Source organism: Stegastes partitus, unplaced genomic scaffold, assembly GCF_000690725.1.
Source record: "Stegastes partitus isolate 25-593 unplaced genomic scaffold, Stegastes_partitus-1.0.2 Scaffold36, whole genome shotgun sequence".
NCBI lineage: Eukaryota > Metazoa > Chordata > Actinopteri > Pomacentridae > Stegastes > Stegastes partitus.
Genome location: NW_007577767.1, coordinates 918,308 through 943,707, shown reverse-complemented (window position 1 = coordinate 943,707; position 25,400 = coordinate 918,308). Strand labels below are relative to the sequence as shown.

At 40.3% G+C, this 25,400-nt stretch overlaps 1 protein-coding gene across 1 annotated transcript in view; it reads right to left on the bottom strand.

Annotated features, from left to right (window-relative positions):
• rab3gap2 (RAB3 GTPase activating protein subunit 2 (non-catalytic)) overlaps positions 1–15,524 on the bottom strand; it is a 17,103-nt gene extending 1,579 nt beyond the window's left edge. Inside the window, exons 1-34 of the mRNA XM_008302290.1 lie at positions 15,177–15,524; positions 13,110–13,225; positions 12,742–12,859; positions 12,583–12,664; positions 11,595–11,642; positions 11,432–11,507; positions 11,184–11,285; positions 10,879–10,978; positions 10,238–10,336; positions 9,775–9,923; positions 9,428–9,507; positions 8,831–8,923; positions 8,573–8,712; positions 8,090–8,285; positions 7,784–7,927; positions 6,779–6,861; positions 6,602–6,666; positions 6,407–6,497; positions 6,051–6,172; positions 5,704–5,914; positions 5,054–5,151; positions 4,766–4,874; positions 4,122–4,282; positions 3,807–3,981; positions 3,409–3,582; positions 3,060–3,166; positions 2,763–2,829; positions 2,490–2,560; positions 2,364–2,399; positions 2,116–2,190; positions 1,429–1,644; positions 687–776; positions 369–593; positions 29–193 (exon numbers count right to left, since the gene is read on the bottom strand). Coding sequence (XP_008300512.1) covers positions 29–193; positions 369–593; positions 687–776; positions 1,429–1,644; positions 2,116–2,190; positions 2,364–2,399; positions 2,490–2,560; positions 2,763–2,829; positions 3,060–3,166; positions 3,409–3,582; positions 3,807–3,981; positions 4,122–4,282; positions 4,766–4,874; positions 5,054–5,151; positions 5,704–5,914; positions 6,051–6,172; positions 6,407–6,497; positions 6,602–6,666; positions 6,779–6,861; positions 7,784–7,927; positions 8,090–8,285; positions 8,573–8,712; positions 8,831–8,923; positions 9,428–9,507; positions 9,775–9,923; positions 10,238–10,336; positions 10,879–10,978; positions 11,184–11,285; positions 11,432–11,507; positions 11,595–11,642; positions 12,583–12,664; positions 12,742–12,859; positions 13,110–13,225; positions 15,177–15,285 — 3,993 coding nt within the window. The 5' untranslated portion in view covers positions 15,286–15,524. The remainder of the gene's footprint in view (positions 1–28; positions 194–368; positions 594–686; positions 777–1,428; positions 1,645–2,115; positions 2,191–2,363; positions 2,400–2,489; positions 2,561–2,762; positions 2,830–3,059; positions 3,167–3,408; positions 3,583–3,806; positions 3,982–4,121; positions 4,283–4,765; positions 4,875–5,053; positions 5,152–5,703; positions 5,915–6,050; positions 6,173–6,406; positions 6,498–6,601; positions 6,667–6,778; positions 6,862–7,783; positions 7,928–8,089; positions 8,286–8,572; positions 8,713–8,830; positions 8,924–9,427; positions 9,508–9,774; positions 9,924–10,237; positions 10,337–10,878; positions 10,979–11,183; positions 11,286–11,431; positions 11,508–11,594; positions 11,643–12,582; positions 12,665–12,741; positions 12,860–13,109; positions 13,226–15,176) is intronic.
• Positions 15,525–25,400: the final 9,876 nt, after the last annotated feature.

Below are 25,400 nucleotides of genomic sequence, written 5' to 3'. Positions count from 1 at the left end.
ATGTATTAGTTAACTGTGGTTTTCTCACCATAGCTTTGAGCCATGTGCAGAGGGTGGGGGGCAGGCGGGCCAGCAGCTCCATGGCAGCTTGTGTCTGACTCTGGCTGTGGAGCAGTGAGTAGCTCAGCCTCTGACCAGTCAGCACCAAGAGCTGGGAGCCCAGCACATCCTTATCTTCTACTTCTAGCATCACCTGTGGGGGAGGATGGCAAACCACATGGAAGAAAAATGATCAAAAAGGTTTAACGAAAGTATTATCATCCAAATTTCAACCTCCGGCATGAAGACACCAAATGGGGTTTCATAATCTGTTAACAAATTCTACAAGGAAATGGCGCTTGTTACATTAAACTACACATTCCCTTTACCTCCTCAGCACGAAGGTCCAGGCCTTGGTTGTAGAGCTCACAGACAAGATGCCGTCGCAGGATGTCTGGGTTGACCTGCAGCAGGGAGCCCAGCTCCAGACACATTGAGGGCCACCAGTCCGCCTTGGGTCCAGTAGAAGGCAGAGGGGTGGACCCGGTAGCAGAGGCTGAGCTGGAAAAATCATCTATAGCCTGCACCCAGCCAGTCAGCACCCGAAGGAGGAACTGAGACAGAGTGAGGAAGGTGGGAAACAGATGAGGCGGCAGGTATGAAGCATCATGTTCTTCCTATCCTCTGCAGTTAAGTTCATCTCTCACCTCTTGTCGTAGTGAGACCAAGCCTGGGTCCATGTCTCCGCTGGGCATCAGCTGGATGGTAGTCAGATCTCTGAAGAAAGCATTCTTACCCTAGACACACACACACACACACACACACACACATACAAATATAGGCATAAATCATGTTTACAGGTATTGATGCTTTAACACTAAGCACAAAAATGTGTGTTATTGTTTGACATCTTGCTGGATTGTAGTGTGTGTATCCCAAAACCTGCTAGCAGTTTTAAAAGGCAGTTTATCTTCTAATCAATTACACAGGTATTTAAAACAAGTTCAAAACGTAAACAGTAAAATATCTATATTATGTAGAGTCACAGTTTTTTCCAGTGTTGGTAACACAGGAAGGCACTTGGAAAAATGTTGCACTTGTTATTTTCAAGTTTTGTAAAATAAAGTATCAAAGAAATTGAACTATTGTTTATTTCTTTTTTTATGATTAGAACTGTGCGATACTAAACAGAATATATTTTGGAGTTCTCTGTACTTCAGCTGTGGTTGTGCTGTTCCCACAGAGGTGCAGGACTTTACAGCGAAGTAAAACGAGCCCACAGTTAGTAGAAATGTGACAGGAGAAAAAATACACCCAGGTGAAAAGGAGCAGTTATTGGCAATACATGTTGAGTCATCGCCACTTTTTTTACGCATGGGTGGATATGAGTGGTTATACATTCACAGGCAATATGAGTACTTGTGCCTGTTTATGAGTCTGTCTCCGTACCTTGCTATCAAACAGGCTCAGTGGTTTCACCCTCAGACTGAAGGTCATGGCAGCATGAAGCAGGGAGGCTAACAGGCAGTGGTGTTGAACCAGAGGAAAGTGGACACCTCTTTGATCCAGGGCAAGTTCAGCTATAGATGCAGGGCCCTCGGCTCCACACCAAGCCTCCTCGACAGACAGCTCTGGAGCAGAAACCTCCTCCACTGCAGAGTCCGCCTGCATGAAGAAGTAATGAAGGAGATGGTGAGGAGGAGGGGTGGAGTGTTTCATATGCATGATAAGTACAGGTGTGCTTTAGTAATGGTAGCGCTGGTAGTAGTACTGGGAATTATTCCAACACATATGGTATTAATATGTAGTGTATTAGTGGCAATAGATGGAGTATTTGCAGCACCTTTCAAAGCAAACTACTACATCAACATCTTACTATAGAGCTTCCTCTTACAGCAGGCAATAAAACTAACACGCCTGCTGGTGCATTCTCAATAAAAAGCCTGAAATCCCATTGCAATGAGCTTATTCAACAACCTGTTCCTTTTAATGTCTGCAGCGTTTCACTGTCCATGCTTTGTGCTGGATTTATGCGAGGCACTGGTCATTCTCCATGCTTTGTTCGGCAATCTCGTTACTTACATAGTAATTAATAAAAGACAAAGGGCACTGATTCTTAACCAATACTCCAGTCACCTCCATGAGGATTTGCAGCAACTGGACACAGCAGCCCAGGAAAGACGTCATGGCTTTGTCTCCCATCCCGACATCCTGTAAGCAAATGCACGTGTCATCATATGTGGCTTAACACTGTCATGCCAATACTTTACAAGTGAAATAACCATACAATAAGTAGGAAATAAACCTGTCAAATAACAAACTAAAGTCAGATATTCTAATCTAGGGATGATGGTTTAAGAATTTGTAGTATAACACGAACTTACCCGTCGACATAAGCGATCTTTGGGTGCTTTCCCCACCTACAGAATTCATTGTAGAAATTTAATATAATGCCTCACCGACTCAAAATTGTACACAAAACTGCTGTGTTCTGTGTGAGCGTGATTTACCTTCTCCATGAGGAAGGCTGCTGCTGAGAAACGCTTGACAATAAATGTGCTCCACATCATCGTGGAAATGCCTGTGACAATTCAAAAACTCCAATCACACACTTATAACCGTCACTTAAAGGAGGTACGGATTTACAAAGTGGAGACGCTGACATGAGAACAGTGCTTATCAGCTAGTGTTTTATGTAACCTAAAGAAAATCACACCACTTCTTCCATGTCATAGAAACTTATTATTGACCAAATTAAACATATGCAAGTGTGAACCACTGACCCAGCTGAATATGAGGACTGGAGATCAGCTTCAAATGTTCTACAGCCCAGCACAAGTATCGACCCTCCTACGAAGAAAAGCAGATGTGGCTTCTGATTAAAGAAAAGAAGTCATGAGTTCTGTTTCATCCATGGTCTTTGCACTTATGAAAACCTCCCTTTACTCTTTAGCAAAACAGAATTGTTGCAGCAACTAGTGATAATATACACAAATTAACAGAAATAAGAGCAAATCACTTTGTTCATATATCTGTATGTTAGTTCTTATAAATGTGTATATGTGTGTCTGTCTGTGCACCTCTGGGTCTTTGTTCCACTGCACCACATACTCCCAGCAGCAGTGAGCAAAGAGCAGGTCAGGTGAGAGGGAGTGTGGGAACCGCTGGCACACTGCCACCAACAGCTCTGGTAAAAAAAAAAAAAAACAGAGGACAGTGATGCGGACTGGAGGTCAAGGAACAAACAGGTTCAGTGAAATAATGTGACCCGTAGCAGTCAATACGCTGCTCAAGGAATGCTACATACATCTACAGAGGTTACTGACAAGACTGGCAGGTAAAGTTCTTTAATGTAACAGCCAATTTGTAAATTAATACACAAATTTACACATGTTAAATATAACTTTATTGATGTTTCTTAATCCTCACCCGCTGTCCCGTCTGTGTCTTCTTGGTGCTTCTCCTCATTTCCTTGTCCCCTTTCTTTATGATCCAGTTTGTCATCTGCGTCTTTATTTTCTCTCTTCTGGAGAATTTCCTTCAGTCGCTCAGGAGCCATGCTTTGCCTGAACACCCACTTGGAGACACTGTCTGCAATCCCACCTTAAGAGACAGAAAACAAAAACAATAAAGTGACACTGACAAAGTCTTGAGGGTTGTAGCCTGGAGTGACCTTAGAGAAGACAGAAAGATGTTAACAGAAAGATGACAACACAAGAAGGCAGTGGAGACATACAAATCATTCAGTGAAAAAGTGAAAAGCAAGAAAGTGAGACAAAGTCAGACGGCATGAAATCTACCTGAGCATGTTCTTATTTGCAGCCTACCTGTGCCTCCCTCCAGCAGTGTTTTGATGGAGCACTGAGCTGCAGCGCCTCCTGCTGCTCCCTGATGAGGAGGCACCAACAGCAACGTCTGCAGCACCAGTACATCCTCCAGCTGGCGGACACACACCAGCCACTGCTCCAGCTCCAATGACACCGCCTCCCACTCTGACTGCAGCTGTCACACACACACAAAACAGACCAAGCCTGTAAGCGTTTGTATTGGTTGACAGTATTATAAGTAGCAGTGGGAAACACAGACTACATGGTTGTCTTCCTATTTTTGCCTGACGGCAGCATGTATGTTAAGCTTCTAACCTTGCTGTCAGCCCGGCTCGTGATGCTAGCCTTCGCAGCACGGTGAGCAACTAGGGCAGCTAGCAGACCAGCGGCAGCATTGTGGGACTGGATGCATGTACAGCGAACTTGCTGCCACCAAGGCGAGATGGACTGTGTGTCCCATGACTCCTCAACTGCACCTAAAGAGAGGAAGAAACAACTTGTAGGCTTTGGTCCACAGCATCGGTCTTAAGTGACACCAGTTGCTCAGGATGTGCAGTATCAATCGCCTGTCAGACCACAAAGATGTGGCATACGTCCAGCCATGTCATTTAAGACTTTAGCATAAGATACTCCTGAGTTTCTTTACTTTAAGCTCCTCCTGAAGCCTCCTCTGTTCTTGCCTCTTCAAGGATTATTTAACCCTTTCAACACTAAGTAACTTTGCTTGAAATTCATAATCAGATGTGGTTTTGATTAATCACTCATAAATTCTTAAGTAGAGGGAGGAGATGAGGAAGCATCAGGTATCATAAGTAAAAGCAACTCTTGTCTCATTCTTTTTTCTACTAACTTTTCTTGATGGAGATGATTTGTAACCAAAAAACCTCTAAAACTTGATGTGCCCTCCATCAAAAACACACACATAAAAAGGCGAGCACACATTACACCAGAATACATACCTTCCATGTTACTAAGGGCAACAAGTAGTGTGTGTAGGTTTCTAACCATTTCCACTGGTTTCTGTAGCACCTCCTTCTCCCTTTGCAACCACACACTCAGCAACAAAGACTGACGGAAAGAGAAAACAGAAAGCGATACTGAAATTCCCATAAATTTCTGATCACGAGATAATAAAAACTGCATGTCATCATTCAATTCTTCTGGACACTTTCAGCCATTAGCCATGACCGACTCCAGCAGCAAAACAATCAACTCATTCAATCTGTCAGTATTTTCCTGCATCTTACCAGGAGCTGCTGTGGACTGATGCCAGCCTGCTGTAGTGTGTCACAGACTTTATGGCGGGGGCTTTTTCCACACAGACAACCCCAGAACAAAAAGTTTCCTGCAAAGGACAAACAAGATCAAAGTCCTCAGTCTGGATTTGTGCCATGCTCTCACTCGGTCGGGTGCCATTGATATTTCTGAATATGAAAGGTTCATTTGTGTTTCTTTAATCCTAAATAACCGCCCTTGTGGCTTGCAAAAATTCTTCCTGTGCTATTGTTACACCTGCCCTTTAGTTAGATACATTTACACCATGCGTCTGGAACAGAGTGGATCACATGTGCACTTGAAGAACTGTGGCAGTCTGCCCAACGGTGACAAATGTTGTAATCAGTATACATCATGATCTGAGATGAGTTTGAGAGGAAGCTGGTGCATCTTTACATCAGCATAACAAGAAAAACAGATCAGAAATGGAGTGAGATAGACACTACCTGCATCTCATGGTTAAATCTACACTCTTGGTACTTAGTTATCAAAAATAATTTGACAGAGACACACTGACATTTACAAAATGCTACTCATTATGTAATACATTTGGGATTTTTATGGAAAAGTTGAGGTAATAGGTAAGGTGAAAGCAGAAATGTGCATACATATGTTGTCATACCTAGCTGGTTCCATTCAGTTTCAGACCCCCGAATCACTTTCAACTCCCCGTCCTCTGTGCACTCCATCTGAGAGAGAAAAGTTTGGGCAGGTAGGGGGGAGTCGGGTGAATCCTGGGCAAAGGAAACGCTGGGTCTTGAGGTGAGCTGAGCATAGTGCTGCAAGGTTGGCCCAATACGGGACAATTCATCTTCGATGCCTTCAAGGGAGTCCTGTTGGGTGGGGAGAAAATAAAAACTGGAGCACAACTGCATCTTTAAGAATTAAGAGGAATAACAGTGAGGTTTTAGTTGACCACATATAAGGACAGTCTGTATTTGTGTATTTATGTGTGTGTCTGTGTCTCACGTTTTCAGTGTCGGCCTCAACATTTGCTGCAGAGTGCAGCTGCTGGACGTCAGAATACAGTTGAAGCAACTTCAGCTGTGAAGAGCAGAGCTGGAGTAATGCAGTATCCACCTCCTCAGGGTCTGTGGTGCAGAAAAAAAACAACACAGAAATGTGAAGAGAAAAACTGATGGCGTATTTATGATAGGTACTCAATGTATGAAGCAAGAACTCTCTCTTGAACCACAGTTTTAAATTGACCTTATACTTTAAGCATTAAACATTGAGCAAATAATTGCTCTTGGCACTTTAATTTTAGAAACAAATATAGGAAAACAATCTCAAGATTTTTTTAAACTAATAGCCTTATACTTTACCTTTTTGCTTTAAGGTGTCATGTAAGGCACATGTGATGTTAGTAAGACAAGAGACAGGAGCATTCTTATTTGATAGCAGAGACTCCAAAGCCTGAAAGGAAACACAGACACTGGAGTTTGAATTTTGACTGCAAAACACACTGTGCACATCAATTAGTGTGTGGAGGGGGCTTCAGTACTGATCTGAGTTCATACCTGCTTCTTAATGGCAGGGTGTTTGATATCCAGCAGAATACTTCTGGCTTCACTCTCCAAAATATCTAAAAAGAAACAATGTGGAATGAACATACATTGAAACCTCATTTATCTCAACCACTTGCTTCCACGTGTTCAATCAGCTTTTACTCTTTTCTTTACTCTTGTATCACTTACCAGGCTCCCCATCTCTGCTCTTTAGGAGAGTAGTCAGTCTCTTCACCAGGTGCATATCTTTGGCTTGCTCGCTCTTCTTGTCACTGAAATGAGGAAGATATGGAAAGATGGCGTTAGAGTGGATTTCTAACAGCCTTAATGTTATGTCATGCTGTCATACAGAATGATGTCGATAAAGTACTGCAGCCTAACATTTGTGCTTAAAAATTATTTTTAAAAATATGATAACGCTATGAAGAATTTTGAAGTTGAGGTTGAGAACCTTTCCTGTTACAGTAAATAACAGTTTCAGGTGCCATATATTTCTTTCTATTAGCATGTATTAGCATAATCTCATGAATGGATTCTGTTGCTGTCTGATGCTCCAACTATTTATTTGACTCAGAGGAAAGACTCCTACAAACAGCTGGAAGCAACAAACTACACGTCAGTTCCTGTTGAGGTTTTGTCAAAATCTGTATCACATTTATTTTTGGTAAGTCTTATTAATTTGACCTGTTACAGTCCATTTTCATCACAGTAAGGTTTCATTTTATGGACATTTTGGTTTGTAATAGATGGCAAAGTGAGTGAAGCAAAACTCAACTTACACCACCAGTGTTTTGCGATTTTAGCACACCTGCTCTCTTTAGAGCATTCTGTGATGTTCTTGTTTTGAAATGTGGAAAAAGCCTTCCCCAAAACCTTCACACACCTTGACGTGTATTGTAAGTTTGTGTACGTCTATCTCATAATGCATCTGTGTGCAGATCAAACTTGTACCATGCTAAAGATAACACGTAAATGTTACTAGGTCCAAAGTAATAAGACTGCCGTCATAACTTCTATGGAAAGGTGACCAAATGGTCATTCAGACATGAAGCGGACACATTTAAATGCCATCAGATTATGGAGTGCATGTCTGAAAAAGGCACTAAAGGAAACCCTAACTCAAGTGTTATGGGTATTCATACTAAAATACCTAAATGATCCAGATCTACGGTGTCTTTCTGTTTGTACACCAACCTGAGGGCCAGGTGGAAGGGGACGTTCACCGTCCTCAGTGCTCCCGTGGACGGATCCATCAGACAAACCTGCTGGGTGTGGAGCTGCCAGCCCTGACTGGTCACACTGTTGACGCCCATTAGACGGTAGCCAGCATACAGCAACCTGGAAGAGCAGGCACACGTAAACACACAACAACTCACATAATATGTTACGTAGAATTTTTTGTACACTATTCCCCAACCTTTCCACATCTGACTGCATGTGCTGTTTTGTCTTTGATGCCAAGCTACAGCAAGAAAAACGAGCAAGCTTTATTGTGCATACCTGCAGTGCTTCCCCACAGTGAAAGCACCAACTCGAGGCCCCTGCTGCATCGCCCACACCTCCAGGATTCCCCTCCGGGGGGCATAGATGACTAAGAACAGAGCATGGCGTCGGGGGAGGGAAGCAGAGGGGGAGAATTCACGATCACCGCGCTCTTCTGGAACCTGCAACCAACCCAGCTGGGCGTCCCTGTAACCTGGAGTCGAGGTAAATTGATGATATACATACAGATTATATAACGACATATATTCACAAAAATTAGCATGTGATAGCTCAATAGTTTGTGCTCTTCAGCCTTTTGAGTACATCTGGTATGTTTCAATTTTCACTCAAATTTGAGATAAATTTTGAGACATGAGAACAGAGCAATGGATTTCTACATTCTCAGAATAGCTCGTGGTATCTATTAAATTCCTTACAAAGACTTATTTTTACAAAACCTATATATCATTTATTCCCCTTCTCTCTGTCCTTTCCTCTCACCTTTCCACATGCGGATGGCAATGCCCCTGGCCAAGTCCAGCAGTGTAACTCGACCAAAGTCATCCGTCACTCCAGCCAGCGTGTTGCACGGGGACAGACATATAGACTCGCCATGGCGCCGGGAGTCTGGGAGACCGAATCTGGAAGAGAGTGGTCAGGTTTAAGGACAGGGGAAGGACACGAACAAACTTTAGCTTCCAGTATCAATATGGTGCAGTCATGGATTGCTGTATTCGTACTGAGAGATGATGCTGGTACCTGATCCCTAAAGGAGTAGCAGGCTCCACCTTGGGCTTCTGTTTTTGAACAACCTCCTCTTCAGTCTTGTTCTTGTTCCATCCTAACCACCCACTGAGAGGAAAACATTGACAGAAACAATGAAAAAAGACAGAAAAAGTGAGAAAGATACAAATAAGATGTGACCCAAGAGTGAGAAGGAAAAAAGAAGCGGTACATTAGAAAGACAGTGAAAGATTGCTTAAAGCAGTATGAAACAGACGATCTCCCAGCATGGATAAAGTTGTCATTGAACAGACAACAAACTGTAATTTAGAGTATTGATTGTGCTGCTTCGTGCTGTTGCAGCAATAGAGGATAGTCAACAGAGCATTTCTCAAGTGTGTGGGTCTGAAAGGGTATTAAATGTGTATGTGGGCACAAAGTGGACAACCCATTTGTCTTTTAAACAACACCCTACACAAATTGAGCTGTGATGGTTAGCTTTGTCGCATTCCATGGCTACAATTACTCATTCCCCCAACCTTTTTTCTTTTGATACTGTTGGCTATAATGGCGTCATTATTATCTTTACACAGTGTGCTTTGCAGACTCACATGCACACAAACAACAACACACCTGGCAGCACTGAAGAGGGCTGAAGTGAGCTTACTGGCCACAGCCAAAGCCACATGGGACAGAAGAGGCTGGGAGCTTCCCTGGAAACAAAACATAATGAAAAGCAAAATTTACTGTGAAAAATGCATTCTTATGCAAACTCTAGTCTCTGTTTTATGCCCTGTAAGTCATCTGTGTAGGTAATCCTTCCATTTTCTATACACCATTTTATCCTCTGTAGATAGGATCATCCTATCCCAGCTGTGCAGGTAACGCTGACCATAAATGCACTAATACGCTGCTTTTACAGTTATTCAAAGTAGGAAATAAAGAGCCTGACTTGCTCCATCTCTCTTGCACACACTCACCTCTACAGCATAGTAAAAGCCTGTGTATGGCCCAGCTCCCACAGTGACATACTGGCTCATGGCAGGGGGACTGCCCTTGACTGAAGCATTGAACCCCCCCAGGATGGATGCGTTCTTCATTTGGTCAAACACACACAGCGTCATAATGCCTAACAGCAGGAGAGATAAGTGGAATGAAATCAGTTCATCACTAATATAAATGTTAAATCAGAGAATAATTCTGATTTTTTTGCATTTTCTTCATTATAATTCATAGAGTTATATATTATACAGAGAAAATCATTTGCTGCTAAAAAAAATTGTCAGTACGTTACATCTGTGATGAAAAATGCTGCAAATACTACTTAAGAGTTACCCCGTATTACTTTAACCTTGCAACATAGCAGAAGGTCAAAAGGTAGGTAAGTGACAACCCTCAGTCCAGCCATCATAATCAATTAATAAATCTGAAACTGTCTCTTACCCACACTGCTGTGGTCCACAATGGTGTCCATGTCCTGCAAGCCCCACTTCTTATAGGCCAGGGGAGGAGGCTGAACCACATCACTACCTGCTGCTGCAGCTGAATGGAAGGAGAGGCTGATTATGTAACGCAAAATAAGAAACGTCAAGCAAAGAGACTATTTATGACAAGGAAATTCATTCCTTGTTGGTTGCCTTTAGCTAGCATGGTAGACAGGCCTTACAAGTAGCTCCATTTAAAACTGTAGCATCACATCTTAATAGTAACAAGGATTGCCTTAGGGCACACAGCATATTCATAGACCAGCAGCAGTAGCAGCACACAAACTCACAGAGCACTACAAGATGTTCAAATGCTGCTGCGGCTTAGCTACGAACCTCTAAAGGCCATATACAGTACGTCTGTGCATGTGTGTGAGGCTGTAGTACAGAATAGGTGTGTGTCTGTCTTCTTAGTACCTGAATGCTTTGTTGCAAACACTATCCAAACCAGCCAGCAAATGAAAAACAACAATACTCCAACATTTAAGACCAGAAAATATTACTGTCGCGCTCTTCCTCAGATATACACATACAGATAAACACACATACCAACATAATTTCATGCTGCTTCATACAAAAACATGTGTGGAAGCGTAGTACCTCTTGCCACTTGGTTTCTGCAGGCACGTAGAGACTGAAAGAGACTGAAGCCATCTATAGTGACCATAGCACCAGGGTAGAGGATGCTCAGCTCCTCATGCTGTAGCAGAAGGAAACCAGTAGTTAAAGGTTTGCTCCACAGGTGAGTGTTCTGCAGGTCAAGGATTAACCTCAACACTAATCGCACAGTTAAAGGAATTGTTTGGTTCTTTGACAAATAATACACTTCTTCTGAACAAGAAAGCCAATTAGCATGTTTTTAAAATGTCAAACTATTACTTCAACTATGCAAGTGTGTGCAGTACCTGCTCGGTTACTCCAGGATGACGAGGGATCTCATATGTCCGACACTTGAGCCTCAACACAGGGTCCTCATGCAGCAGCTGGGCCAGGAGCAGAACTCCGCTCTGGTGAGACATAATTAATGTATCATGAAATACGGTCATTCCTACTCGCAGACTGTACTGGATGGTTTTAATTCTGATGAAGAAGTAATCTGTTGCAGAAGATCAAAGCACAGATAAAGCAGGGAAATCATAGAATATGGATGTACCTCCGTGTAGAAGCGGACATAGCCAGATGTGAAACCCACTACTACACATGTCCAGTCAGGCCGCCCAGTGGAGCTCCTAAACAAACAGAAAAAGAAACATTAGGACATGTGCACATACACATTTTGCTCCTCCTTGTTTATTTCATACAAACGTAACTCTTACCTCTTCTGGCTTGCCAAGGGGACACAGATGGCGCTGCTCACACACTCTCTGGAAAAAAAAAAAAAACACAAAGTAGAACTCAATGTCTGTGAGTTCAAGTGGTCTCACTCATGCAGTATCTCACATGTTGCTTCTCCACTGTAGTCACTAGACCTGTATATGTCCTACATAGTTTACTGTCACCCTAAAATTCTTATTTTGAAGTTGGCTTTTATCTCCCATTATGTTGTCATCCTTTATCATTTGTTCCTAGAAATAGTACTATGCAGAAGATGTTTAAGTTCTTATTTATCCCAAAATCCCAAATTTATTATGCAGCATGGGAACAACACTGACAATAAAGTCATAGCCAACAATGCATTTTTCCTCCCTTCTCTATTAGGGTTTTTTTTCTTTTTTGGTTCCTTCCCGCTGTTGCCGACCACTTGCTCAGATGGAGTCAAAAGGCATCTTTGGATTGGTGAGTTCAAATTCAAAAGGTCTTCACCTTACTATATTATAAGCGCTATGAGATGACATATGTTGTGAACTGTGCTACATAAATAAAATTGAATTGAACTAAATTAAATAAAGAACTATCTTCAGTTACCAAGTACCAGTATTCAATAAGAACAAGGTGTGCTGCAACAGATGGCATGCCCATGACATAGTACTGGTCTGAACACAATGAAATCAGTCTGGGATTGCAGAAAGAGACAGACAACACTGATACTTCCTTAATCCAGTTGCCTTAAGTTCATAAAAACCTGTCTTTCAAATTTTTTTGACACACTAAGCCTAAGTGTGTCCAGGGGGAATTAGTGCTGTTTTAAAGGCAAAGTATGGTCACCAAAAGATTTCGGCTTTTTTCTGCCAAGTGCATTTCATATGAAAGCATTCATATTGGAAAGCATCCCTAATTTGGTTTTAGTACCTTAAAATTCTTAAAACTCTTCTGCTGTATTTTTAGCACTTTCACTTCTTCTCACATTAGCATAATGTTTCTCACCCTTCTTCGGAGCTGAGGGTTCCAGACCAAGACACAGCCAGAGTCATCTCCTCTCTGCCACTGTCATCCGTACGCCATTTAGCTGTAAAAATTAAATAAAACATTAATAGAAATACAGGACTCATCTGACACAAAGGCTAGTGTGTCTGAATATCACACCTGAGAGAAAGGCCGCCCTGTGTTCACGCGCCACAACTAGCAGGTCGGAGCAGGGCGACAGAGACACAACACAGTCCTGCAGCCAAGGTTCTTTCTGTCCAGTGGTCTCCTCCTCCACCTGCAGGGCAAAGAGGAAAGTGAAAGTGATCAATTTTGAACAGTGAGGAAAGCTATTTGTGGCTTTTGTTTTTTACAGTTTCTTCAAGTTTTTTTTTCCTGTCACATATCAATTCCTCTGTGCTTCAGCTAACCCTGGATGTTCGACACCAAACATACCTGCTGTTAAATATACTAGAAGAAAGATGGGAATATGAGTATACCATACTAGTATATAGAATACTTAAAAAGGAATACAAAAAATGACAGACCGTTGTGGCAGAAGTGGAATCCCCCATTTTGTTATTGTCCATCGATTCTCCCTCTTTGTTTTCACCACTATCCCATGCCGACTCCCAGTCAGAGGTGTCCCAAGACAGCTCATTATCTGTTAGGGAAGAGAAGACCAAGCAGAAACATGTTTTTAGTCAGGAAAGTCAGGCAGACAGAAGTGCTTGTGCAGTGGATGGAACTAAATGATCCATTTCTCTGTTGTTTCACGTTGTTTAAGTCTTGGTTTCCTGCAGATCATATCACTACATGAAGGAAATAACTGGCTGTATTATAGGTTAGGTGATGGAATATGACCAGGCACCTGTTGAATGATTATTTACATTGCTGGTTAAGACCAAAGCAACTAATTTAACCATTTTGGTGGGGTGCTCAGCTATGGGTTGAACTCAGAACAGTTTGGTGAAGCCGGCTGATTAAAGTGATAAATTAACACAGAAAAGCAAACGTCATCCTACCAAACCACAAATACTAAAGGAGAGAGGACAAGAGGGAAATAGCTGAAGAAGGTTGTTCTATGGGGAAATAACCTAAAAATATTCAAGAGTGGGTGGAAGACATAGTGACAGAGCAAGTACGAAATCCAGGACGAAATCCCGTTGCCATGGACATTTATAATGCATTGTGCCTTGGTGCAGTGTGTGGGGCAGTCAATGTCACTGCGCTAAAAAACTGAGGTGACAACATATCTTCTGTGCACATGTATCAATATGAAATAACGACTTAAGTGTGTGAAGCTTGAGTGCAACAAGTGCAGGCGCTATTCTGCATTTGTGCAGGTGTAAGTCTTCTCTTTTGTTCGGTGTTCTGCAGTGAGGTGTTCAGGTGTCTCATGCGGGATGACTCATAGCCAAAAGGGCAGACAGATTCCTCCTCCTCCTCCTCCTCCTCCCCTCTCTGTGCTCTGCTAGTGTTGCAGAGCACAGATCAAGCTCTATCCATCATGCACTGTACAAAGACTTAGCTGGTAAAAACACGATATACTAACACTGACGTAATTAAGGTAAAACGCTGATATACGGTATTCAACAGAAATGACAACACTTCTGTTTGCACAGCTTTTTTTCCCCATTCTGGCCAAGTACGATCTTGCAATTTAGTGACCAAGAGCAAGCAAGAGTATTTTTTTTGTCTTGGATGCCATCTGTTAAGGTTTATGCTGTACGCTGTCCTTTATAGACAGAGAAACTTACATTTCCACTGATAACCCCATTGCTGAGTCTGAAGCATTGCCTGTCGGTTTTTCACAAGAAAAGTGTGAATGCAGCATACCGGCTATGGCCACTGTCATTCTGATGACAGTGATTCTATGGGTCATCCTATACCTCCTGATTACTGCTGCACCTGAGCTTTTACTGATTTCTAATTGGTCACTGATCCCTTCTGATTCCTGTATCCCTTTTCATCCTTGAAAAATACAAATATTCTTATATTCTTCTGGCTTATATAGCACATACATGGAGTTATTAAAAATCACAGGTGTACTCACTTTATTTCCAATACATTTAAGGTTTTCTAACTTGTGTTGTCAGTGGTCACAGGTGTAATCACTTCAGTTCTACTGAGTGTCAATTTTGAGGATTGCATTTTCAGTATAGTCTTTGGAATTCATTTGTTTTTGATTGTTCATAAGAGGAAATGAGGTGAAGCAATGTGAAATTATTTGACATTAAAATGACTTAGCACATTTCTAAGCTACTAAGTTGCATTTTAATAGGTTATGTTTAAGATGCACTTTGTGTATATTGCACAGCATCTGAGCAGATCACTGGCTGGACAACCGCTGTGCATTAAGAGTGTGGTGACTCACTGTACATAACAATATTTACTTTCCTCAGTTGGTAACCTAAAATATAAATAAGAAGAAAAAATAACTTTCCAACTAGTATGCAACCTTTCTACAACATTACAGACCTGAGGTTAGTGAGCCACTGCCTTGTTTTCCTTGGTGCTATCAGTAGCTAGTTCCAGAGGTAGCTCACTGCTCTGTTAACAGTTATATGCTGTAGCATGCTACACACTCCTGCATTTAACACTACTAACGGTACCTGTTTGATTCTTCTCCTGAGCTGGCTCGGTTTTCTGGCTCTGGAACAAGAAGTCCCGGACCGTTTTGAGCTCCTGGAGCCGACAAAACTCCAACAAGCTGCAGGACATCCCTCTCCCGTCCAGTCAGGACCCAACAAGACACGGAATCAGCCAGCTAGCCCTCTTGCTAGCAGTGGAAGATCAACGTAGCTTAGCAGTTTAAGTCTGTCTCAGTGCTACTATCGTGCTAACTTTATGACAGCCTATCCACGAACACAATGTTTCGTATTTGTCTTAAACGGTCCCCTAAAAAAACAAAAATAACTAGTTGCTACTCTTCTTTTCCCCCAAAATGTGCAGTTCCCACCCAGATCCTGATGTGTTCATGACACATCGTTAGCATAATAACACTGCTGTGCTTCCGGGGTCGAGCTACTTCCAGCATTTCAAAATAAAAGCAAAACCTTTTAAATACATTTTCAACAAATGTATGAAAAGTAAAAGTAAAAATTAGTTATTACATTTTTGGTCAGAGAAAAATATGTACACAATATAAATGCAAAACTGCTAGAAATTTGAAAAATTAAACAAAAAAAGGTAAAAAGAATGCAGATATATAAGTGCATGTTAGACATTTGAAGGCTTTTACATGTCAAAATCTAGTGACATTGATTTGTCTCCATACAAGACATCCTCACTCTGATGTGTACCTATCAGTAATATGTAATAACAATTCAATCAATAGAACTGTGCGTTTTGTTACAACAATTCAAACTTAGATTTTGTTTTTAATGCTGTGAAACATATTTTGAGATATTTAGAGACAGAGAGAGAGAGAGAGATACTAATTGCCATATTTTAGTTATTCTCTTGTTCTTATTTTTTCCCCCACCTAATATATGTAACCTGATATTCTTGCTAATAAAGCACATTGAGTTATTGTGAGTCTGTGAATTGCTGTTTATGATTCTCCAAAAGCTTTCCTTAAATAAAATCCAGGAATCTAAATCTTTTCCAGGTCAAAAAGCCACATGATGATGTACAAAGATATAGTTGGTTATTCATGTGCATGCAACTTCATGGGACGTTTGCATTTTTCACTTCTGTACCAAAATGTTAGCAAATATTATAATTCAGCACAAATGATTGTTTTGTGGTAAACTCATTGCGTATGGCATACAAATAACTGAACAAAAAAACAACTGAAAACAGACAAATCAGAAGAACTGATTTACAGAGAAAATGTTACTTCTGCTTTTTAAGCTTTTTCTGGCATGCTACCTTTCAGGAGCTCATAAAAGTCAACCCTCACCCTACATTTTCTTTTATGAATAATTGACAATATTGGGTTAGCTAATAGGAAAGGATCCAAGTTTAATTTTCTTAAACTCAAGGTCACCACGATTGCATCAAGAAACTCTTCTTTGTTTCATTCCTCTTCATTAGTCATACTAATATCCATTCAACTTATTTTCTTTTCTTCTGGTTATCTACAAACTCCCCTGTAGTGGCTGTGTAACCCTCTAAGGCAGGCTGTCCCCCGATTTGAGAAAAACTGTCATAGACAAAATGTTTCCACAACCTCACAGTTTGTAGCACTCCATGACTTATAGCTGAATCATAATTAGTGATGCATGACATTTGTTTCAGTGACATATGATTAATCAGTTGTTTTTTTTTTTACTTGTATAAAATCAATAATTTAAACTTTTAAATATATAAAATGAAGATGGGAATGTTTTGAAAGTTTTAATCCACAATCCACTTCTTCTGTAGATGTGCTGGAGAGATATTTCTGATGTGTTATAAATATTCCATCTGCCATCTTAGATGATGGCAAACATGTGCTTATTTGTCATTGTGTGACTTCTTATGCTATTTTAAAGTACTGTCCATGTAAATGTAACCTTTGAACCAACACTGTGCTTGAAAAAGTGCATTGGTTTGTTTTGTTTATTCCACCAGAGGGCAGTAGAGGAATATTTTTTTTAGGTAGTTTGTGGTTCGTGTGCTGCTTCTTAATCCAGACTGCCTACTTTTTTTGAACCCAAATGCTCAGTTTAGGTTTATTGTAGTCGCACCAGAACATCATGATATATTTTTACATTATAGTCTGTTGAGGTTTTCAGAGGGCCTGTAAACTCATATTTATGTCCACGCTGGCAGGATAAACTACACAACCTGCATTCTTGTAACTGCTCTGGTTAAGATTTGGGAAAAACGAGACAGTTTCCTGAAGTCAAATCTTAATAAAAAGTATTTTTATGTATTGCTATATTGTATTAGAGATACATTGCATGAAGGTACTCTGTTGATGATGGTTAGTGCAGAGGAAATAATTCAAGTTCTTTCTTAAAAAAACAAAGCAACTGAACGCATGAGTAATAATGCTATGAAAGTCAGCACTGCTAGGACTTTTATTTAGAGGCTTATGCACTCTATCTGCAAAGCTTTAGCTACGTCACTATCGCTGGTGTTCAAAGAAAGTGTATCGCCTGTAAAAATTGTAATTGTCGTCCAACTAGCTAAACTGTTTGGTGACATTTCTTACAGACTGTATCAGATAAGACTGACACGTGTAACTGATGACGCAACGTTGCATTCGTTGTTATTTTGAGCTGTATCAACACGCTCGGTCAGACTTGAAGTCATTCCTTGCTTGTGTCAGGAGCCTGCCGTGTGAACTTTTCTATCTAAAATGAGAAACTGAATCAACTTGAGGCCTTCTGATAACATTTCAGCCATGTTTACCAAAACTAGGATGCAAATGCTTATTTTAGGTACTGTGAAATTATAGCTCACTTTGCCTAAACGATTAATAAATATATTTTCTGTATGCTTCTATTTGTGATTGTATTGATTAATGTAACATAGCACAGTTAAAGTAAGAAGAAGTAAGAACTGGGATTCCAATGAGTTGCACTTTCTTTGAACACCAGTCTACACCCATGAGTTGCTTTCTGTTTCTGTTCTCCTGGACTTGGACACCGTTTTGGGTTGTCGTTGCTTGTTAAATGGTTATTTAAAGCTACTTTTCATCAACTTGGCTGTGAAAATCAAGGCAATGAGATCCTACTTGCTAGCTAAAGAGGTTCTTTCAACAGGTATGTCTGAAACTGTCCTGTTGCTCTACATTGATGATCCACTAGAGTGCTTAACTTGAACATGTTCTTTGTACATGTCAGGACAATCAGCTCTTTCAAAGTGGTTTGGTGACTCTGACTATCATGTTGGTGGGCTGTTGTTAGGTCAAAGGTCAAAGTTACTACGTTCCTTCCTGGGAACATAATGCCTTTAGTCAACATGAGCAGCTGTAAGTGGCATTGTTGAGCACTGCTCTATGTCTTTCTTTCCCATCCTTTTCTACGTGTTCTTTAAAAAGCATTGGGCAACCTGCCAGCGGACTTGCGTTTCCATTAACAATCCCACATCGGCCTCAGTACAGTGCAAGTACACATGAACACACAAACACACACTCACCTCTGGGGGGTGCCCAAAAGTTTCCGGTCCGGAAGGCTGGACACAGAAACTCAGGAAATAATTGAGTGTCAGAGAGGTCCTTGGGCTCGTCACATTTCCCCATCCTGGACCACTGCTTATTGAACTGTTGTTACGCTGGCCATTTTACAGGCAACAGAAACAACTCTCCATCTGGTTCCCCCTCTTCCTTTGTTGACAAGAAAGTGAGCTGGCATCGTTGTGTCTCAGGATGAGACGTGCTGTTGATATACAAAGATAGATGGCATTGACTTATCCACACACACTAAGAGTTAGTCACTCTCAGAAGACCTTGAGCTTTGTTTAGAAGGTTTTATGACGAAGATGTCATATGGGCATATGGTGCCTTGAGATTTATATTGCGGAAGTAAAATAAATCTGATTAAGAAGATACAGTATAAATACCATGAATAACACAAGACATATTGTAATATTGTATGGTTTAGTTCCTGTATATTCTGTAGATGTTTGCCAACCAGTCTTGAATGGGGCCCTGCTGTAATCTCTTCACAAGTACACTCTATGTCCAGGAAACACAAACTTTGAAGGAAGTAGCGCAGTGTGAAAGACGAAGGCCGTCATGCCGGCTGGTGTCAGGACCCCTTGCATAATCTGACCTTCTAAATGAATAGTATAGCAGTCTGACAAGCCTGCAGGCCACTGGAAATGCAATAATGGACCTTATTTCCTGTGCTTTTTACAAACCCAGACAACAGATAGAACATTTAAAGTAACTAAATTCATACAAGCAAAAACTTCAACTTCATTTTTAACTATTCTTACATAAAATTGAAAGATAATTTGTTAGCCGTGGTCTCTGGTGGTATTATGTCATTCAACACTTCTGTGTAAAATTTCAGCAGCTCATCACACTGAGGGGTTAATTTTCCACAATACCTTTTACATCTAGTCGACACAACATCACTTTAGCATTTTTACATGTAAACACTGCTGTTATATATATTTCTTAGTACTTCGGAGGAGGGTACATTGTATGTCCCTAACTGCAAAACTAAATCAGGGGCCAAAAGTGACTTCCTCTCACTCAACATTGCAAAGTTTTGAAAGTGCAAACATTGCATGAACATGTCTTGAAAATATTTGTCCATGACCTACTTTTTCATCTTTCTTTATATATCAAAGCTGCAGTCAGCATATAAATATACAAACATTTTAAATGTATCATTTGCTGTTTCATGATCTTAGGGGTAGCTGCAGTGAAGTGAATAATATAGATCCAAAAGTCAAACAGTACTCCATCCATCCATCATCTATACACCACTTAATCCTCACTAGGGTTGCGTGAGGGGGGTGGGGTGGGGGTGGGGGGGCACTGGAGTCTATCCCAGCCGACTCAGGGCGAAGGCAGGGGACACCCTGGACAGGTCACCAGTCTATCACAGGGCTACACTTAGAGACAGACAACCAAGCACACTCACATTCACACCTACAGACAATTTACAATCACCAATTAACCTCAACATGTTTTTGGACTTGTGGGAGGAAGCAGGAGAACCTGGAGAGAACCCACACTGCACGGGGAGAACATGCAAACTCCACGCAGAAAGATCCCACCGAGCCACCTTGCAGCCCCAAAAAGTACTCTTTTATGAAAAATAAAATCTGTCCTCTGCCCTCTGCGATGGAAGTTTCCAGTGCTCAGTGATAATATGCAAACCCTTTACATTGCCTACAAAAAGTACCCTCTTGGAGATTTTCCCTTTTCATTGTTTTCAACAATAAATCATGATCAATTTACTTTGGCTTTTTGGACAAGAATTTACAATAAATCATGTCAAAGTGACAACAGACTTTTTTTTTTTTTTTTTACAAAGTAATGTTAATTAATTAAAAATATAAAATGTAAACAAAACATGAGCAAAGCATGTTGGGGACTCTGAAGTCAACTGGAAGGTGGTTCTTGATAAGATGAAACCACAATCAAGGTTTTTGGCCATCAGCATAAACACTATGTTGGTAGACATCAAACAATGTACATCATCACAAACACACCATCCTCAGCATGAAGCATGGCGGTGGCAGCAGCATGATCTGGAGATGCTTCTTGGCAGCAGGCCCTGGAACACTTGTATAGGTAGAGGGTAAAATTAATGCAGCAAAGTATAGAGAAGTCCTGGAGGACAATCTTATGCAGTCTGGAAAACAATTACAACTTGAGTGAAGATTTGTTTTTCAGCAAGACAATGACCTGAAGCACTCAGGGAAAACTACACAGAAATTATTTAAAGACAACAAGGCAAATGTTGTGGAGTGGCTGAGTCAGAGCCCAGACCTCAATTCAATTGAGAATTTGTGGCTGAACTTGAAATGGGCTGTTCCTACACGTTCCCTGTGCAATGTGACAGACTTTGAGCAGTTTAGTAAAGAAGTATGAATTCAAATTGCAGTGTCCAGATGTGTAAGGCTGATTGAGACAACCAAAGGAGCATCTACTAAATAATGGTTTAATGACTTATTCTACATTTTATATTTTTTAATAATTGCTATATATTGTTTGTTCCATGAAATAGTGTTTTTTGTAAATTCTTCTCAATAAAGCCAAACTATGGTGACCAAGATTCAGTGTTGAAAAGCAGTCAGGAGGAACCGTACAAGGGGTTGTATACTTTTCATAGGAACAGTATGTTTCTACTAAATTATTTTGTGAAATGTATCGTATTTAGTGTGGACTTACCACAAGTTCCCAGATACTATCAGTACGATAGAAGTCAACAAACTAAAAGGAAACATATTATCTTTGAACAACTAAATGTCTTCTGATTTCTGTCCCTGATCTTATCTTACTCCTGAAATCCCCCGACCATACAAAATCATCACTGCTGACGTGGTGAAATGTGCGAAGCATAAATGCTGTGAAGCTGAAGGCACGAGATTCTCTGATCCTTCTTTACCTGTGGTTACTTCAAAATGAGCACGAGGGCATATGAAGCCACAAAACAAGTATATATAGTGTTTCTCCCTTTATGAGCTGACCATAAGACAGCAGTGGCTCTGAATCATCTCTTTGAGTCCCACCACAGACCAGTCTAAGAACAAATGCCAATTTTTACTGTCCCAAGGCATTTTCTAAATTGTAGTTATTTTCAAGACGAAAAAGGGTATTTACATGCCCCCTTGCCTATATTTGAAATGTGATGTTTGGCACCAACTGCATGACTAGCACCTCCTCTTAATTATGGAAGTGATAACCATGATATGAGCGTATCATGAAATGTTCTTACATAGTTGGCATGTGGAGATGTTTTCAAAGGTCACTGTGTTCTAAAATATTTAATTTGATCATGTTTTTGTGGCTGCACAGTTAGACGAAATTTTATTTCAGACACACTTTTCAGTGCATTCATTTCAATGCAGGATGCTTTGCTGCCATGAAAACAAATTCAGTAGAAGTTGGGTAGTACTTTTTGTCCATGCTTTCCATATTGGTTAGAAGTGCACAGGCTTTCGTTGGAAAGGCTGGTATCACATACTCCCCACCAAAAATCTGAATTAGTTAAATGAGAATCTGATAACAGTTGGTAAGTTATTTGCTTGTGCTGCCAGGCTGCCGTAAATCAAATCTAATCAAAACACTCCTCTGCCAAGGTTTAGTTCAAATGAGGTAAAGATGAAAGGTCCAGACTTGCTGCTTGCTTTGTTGGGAGTAACTGAATGGTTTGGTGACTTGGTAACAAAAGAAAACAAGTTGTGAAGGAGCAAAATTATCATTCTGTTCCATTTATCTCAATCTAATGAATGGAATTTCAAAATTAACTCATGTCTTAGCTCTGGTTTTGGTCTCTACCAACTCCTGGATTAACTATGTGGCTCCTTAGCTGCTTTCCAGGCCATATCTTTGTCTGACTACTGTTGGTGTTGAGCAGGTAGTGTACAGAGGGTTTTTAGAGCTTTTCACCAAAATAATCAACCAAAAAAATAAAGTTGTAGCAGGACAACTAACTATAAAAAGTGGGGAGTTGCAGATTCATCTGATAATTCTGTGGATGTTCATCACAATGAGTGATCTCTTTCACACTAACACATTGTATTCACATTGTCATTTGATGTACTGTTATTATAAAAATAGAAATAAAATGATGAATTCTTTCAAATATGTGCTTGATTTGAATATAGCTATATTGCAAGGATCTTTGTAGCATTTCTCTCCTTCATTTATGTAATTTCTCTGCTGTCTGACTGTAATAAAAGCCCAAAATGACCTTTAAACAACAGTGGCTTCAGCATCCAGAGTCATTTATCTGTACATGCTGGATGACACTTTGGAGAGAGGAACTTTGAAGAGGGCTGATTTATGTTGTGTCTGGAATCCCACAGTAACAGGAGACATTCTGGTTTCCACCACACTCAGCACATTTCTACACTGTGTTCTCACTTTAGTTTGGTTCAGTATCCGTCATAAGTAATCATCACGAGTTAACATTTAGAGGGGTGAAGCTTTTCTAGCACCACCCATAGTGAAACATTGATGGCGGAAATCCAAACATATATGTGTGCCCTGAAAATTTAAGTTGTGAATCTTCTTCACATACTTAGAAACTAAGAAGTAATAACGTCACAGAACTATGTCAGATGGCAATAAAGATATCTGTGTATTCTTGTGACCAATTCCACTTGTCTATAAAACATAATCGTGCCAGATCTCTAAGTTGAATTGTACACTCAGGGTGGAATGAGAGCACGCTGTTCAGCTGAATCCCTTCAGGCAGTGGTGTTCATTTTTTAGCTTGTGCTAACAATGACTGACTTTTATGCAGACGATGAGTTCACATCTTTTTGGCAGTTCAGAAAATGTCAGAAGCTTGGCACCAGCGACTCGTATTAAAAAAATTAATTTGCATTCCAATTTTTTATTGATAGTCTGTAATAAACGGTGGACAGAACTTTCAGAGAAACATGGATGATGTGAAGGAATTCACCCCGTTTGTGTTTTCTCTCTCTCTCTCTCTCTCTCTCTGTCTCATTATTGAGTGTTGGTATTATTATGGTGGTTTCATATCTGCTTTTTGCTCCTTTTGCAGTGTGGTTCACTGACAGCATGACCTTGAATTTTGTGTGCATAAGCAGCACTGCCAGGTGACACTATGATAGAGTTAATACACCGTGTCAATTCTACACATGAACTTGTTGACACTGAGTGACTGCTGCAGTCTCATAAGAAGATCTATAGACTTCTACAGGTTGGTTCACATCACTGTGTTAAAGTGTGTATTTTTGTAACCCTGCATTCTAAATCTAATTCTGAATTTAAATGTCCTTTGAAGTAAAATTTTGTGATACAGGTTTGACTGCAACAAGATCTAAGGACATATTCCATACATTCTCGTGTTGATTGGAAAAAAACGAATCCCTGTTTCTAAAGGCTAAAATGGTTGCATAATGCCCTTTTTGCTTTTGCACTTGTGACTGACAACATTAGACTGAAGAAGGAAATACCACGAACATATGATGTGTTCCAATAACGAATCAGTTTAACCAGCTACACTGAATGTGAGAGGATATTGTTTTCAGTATAACTTTGTAAAACAAACGTTCTTTATTGTGTTCATAATACATAATACTACAAACAAACTGAAAGACTATTCAAAGCTTAAAACCTGACTTTTTAACTGTGTTTAACGTCTGCTCAACACTTTCATAAAACCAGTCAGCAGATGCTAAAACATTCTGACATTTACTTCCTTGTTTGAGTGAAAAATCTGATGGCACATTTTTCCAGAGAAGAGGAATGAGGACATGTGACTGCAGAGAGATAGAGAGATTGAGAATTCACAGGTGTTACCTATACGGAAGTTATTTTTCCCAGACAGCAACATTTCTGAATCTGCTTGGTCAGCTTATCTGGCAAGACAGTAAAAGGAGCTGCCACGCTGCTGTGGGAACAGGCTTTTATAATATTCATAGCATTGCATGATTTGTATTAATAATATAGGCAAAATATCTAAGAAACAGCAACGAACGCACCTGAAGCAGCCCTAATGTTAATCATGGAATACAGAACAGAAAGTATAGAATCAGAATTACCCAATTAATTTAAAAAAAAAAAAAAAACTTTTCAAATTTTACTTTTAAAATTCTTCTTAGGTGGTTAAGGACAGATATGTAGCTACAGTCCAAAAAAGTCACACAGTGTATTTTTCTAGTTCTATGATACTGACTGCTGGTGGTGAACTCTTTAGATTTTTCTGTATTTCTGCATTAACATGACCAAAACATCATCAGACTTTCCTATAAGTCCTAAGAGTACATAAAAAACATACATATTAAACAAATGAAACAAAATATAATACTTTTCATTTGTTTACTCAATGTGAGTGTGTGCTTGATTGTGTGTTTCTAGGTGTAGCCCTGTGATGGACTGGTGACCTGTCCAGGGTGTCTCCTGCCTTTGTCCTGGGCTAGACTCCAGCCCCCTGCGACCCCAGTGAGGATTAAGTGGTGTATAGATTATAGATGGATGGATTTGTTTACTCAGGAAATGACCCAATATTACATATCTGTGAGCAGCAAAAGTGTGTGAACCTTTGCTGTCAGGATCTGGTGTGACCTTCTTACGCAGCAATAACTTTTGTTTTTTTCAAATGATCGCCTCACTTCAGGTCCTGCAACATTTCTATTGCATGAAAGTCAGGATTTTGACTTGGCCATTCCTAAACATTCACATTATTCTTATTTAACCATTCTTTGGTAGAACCACTTGTGTACTGAGGGTTACTGTCTTACTGCAT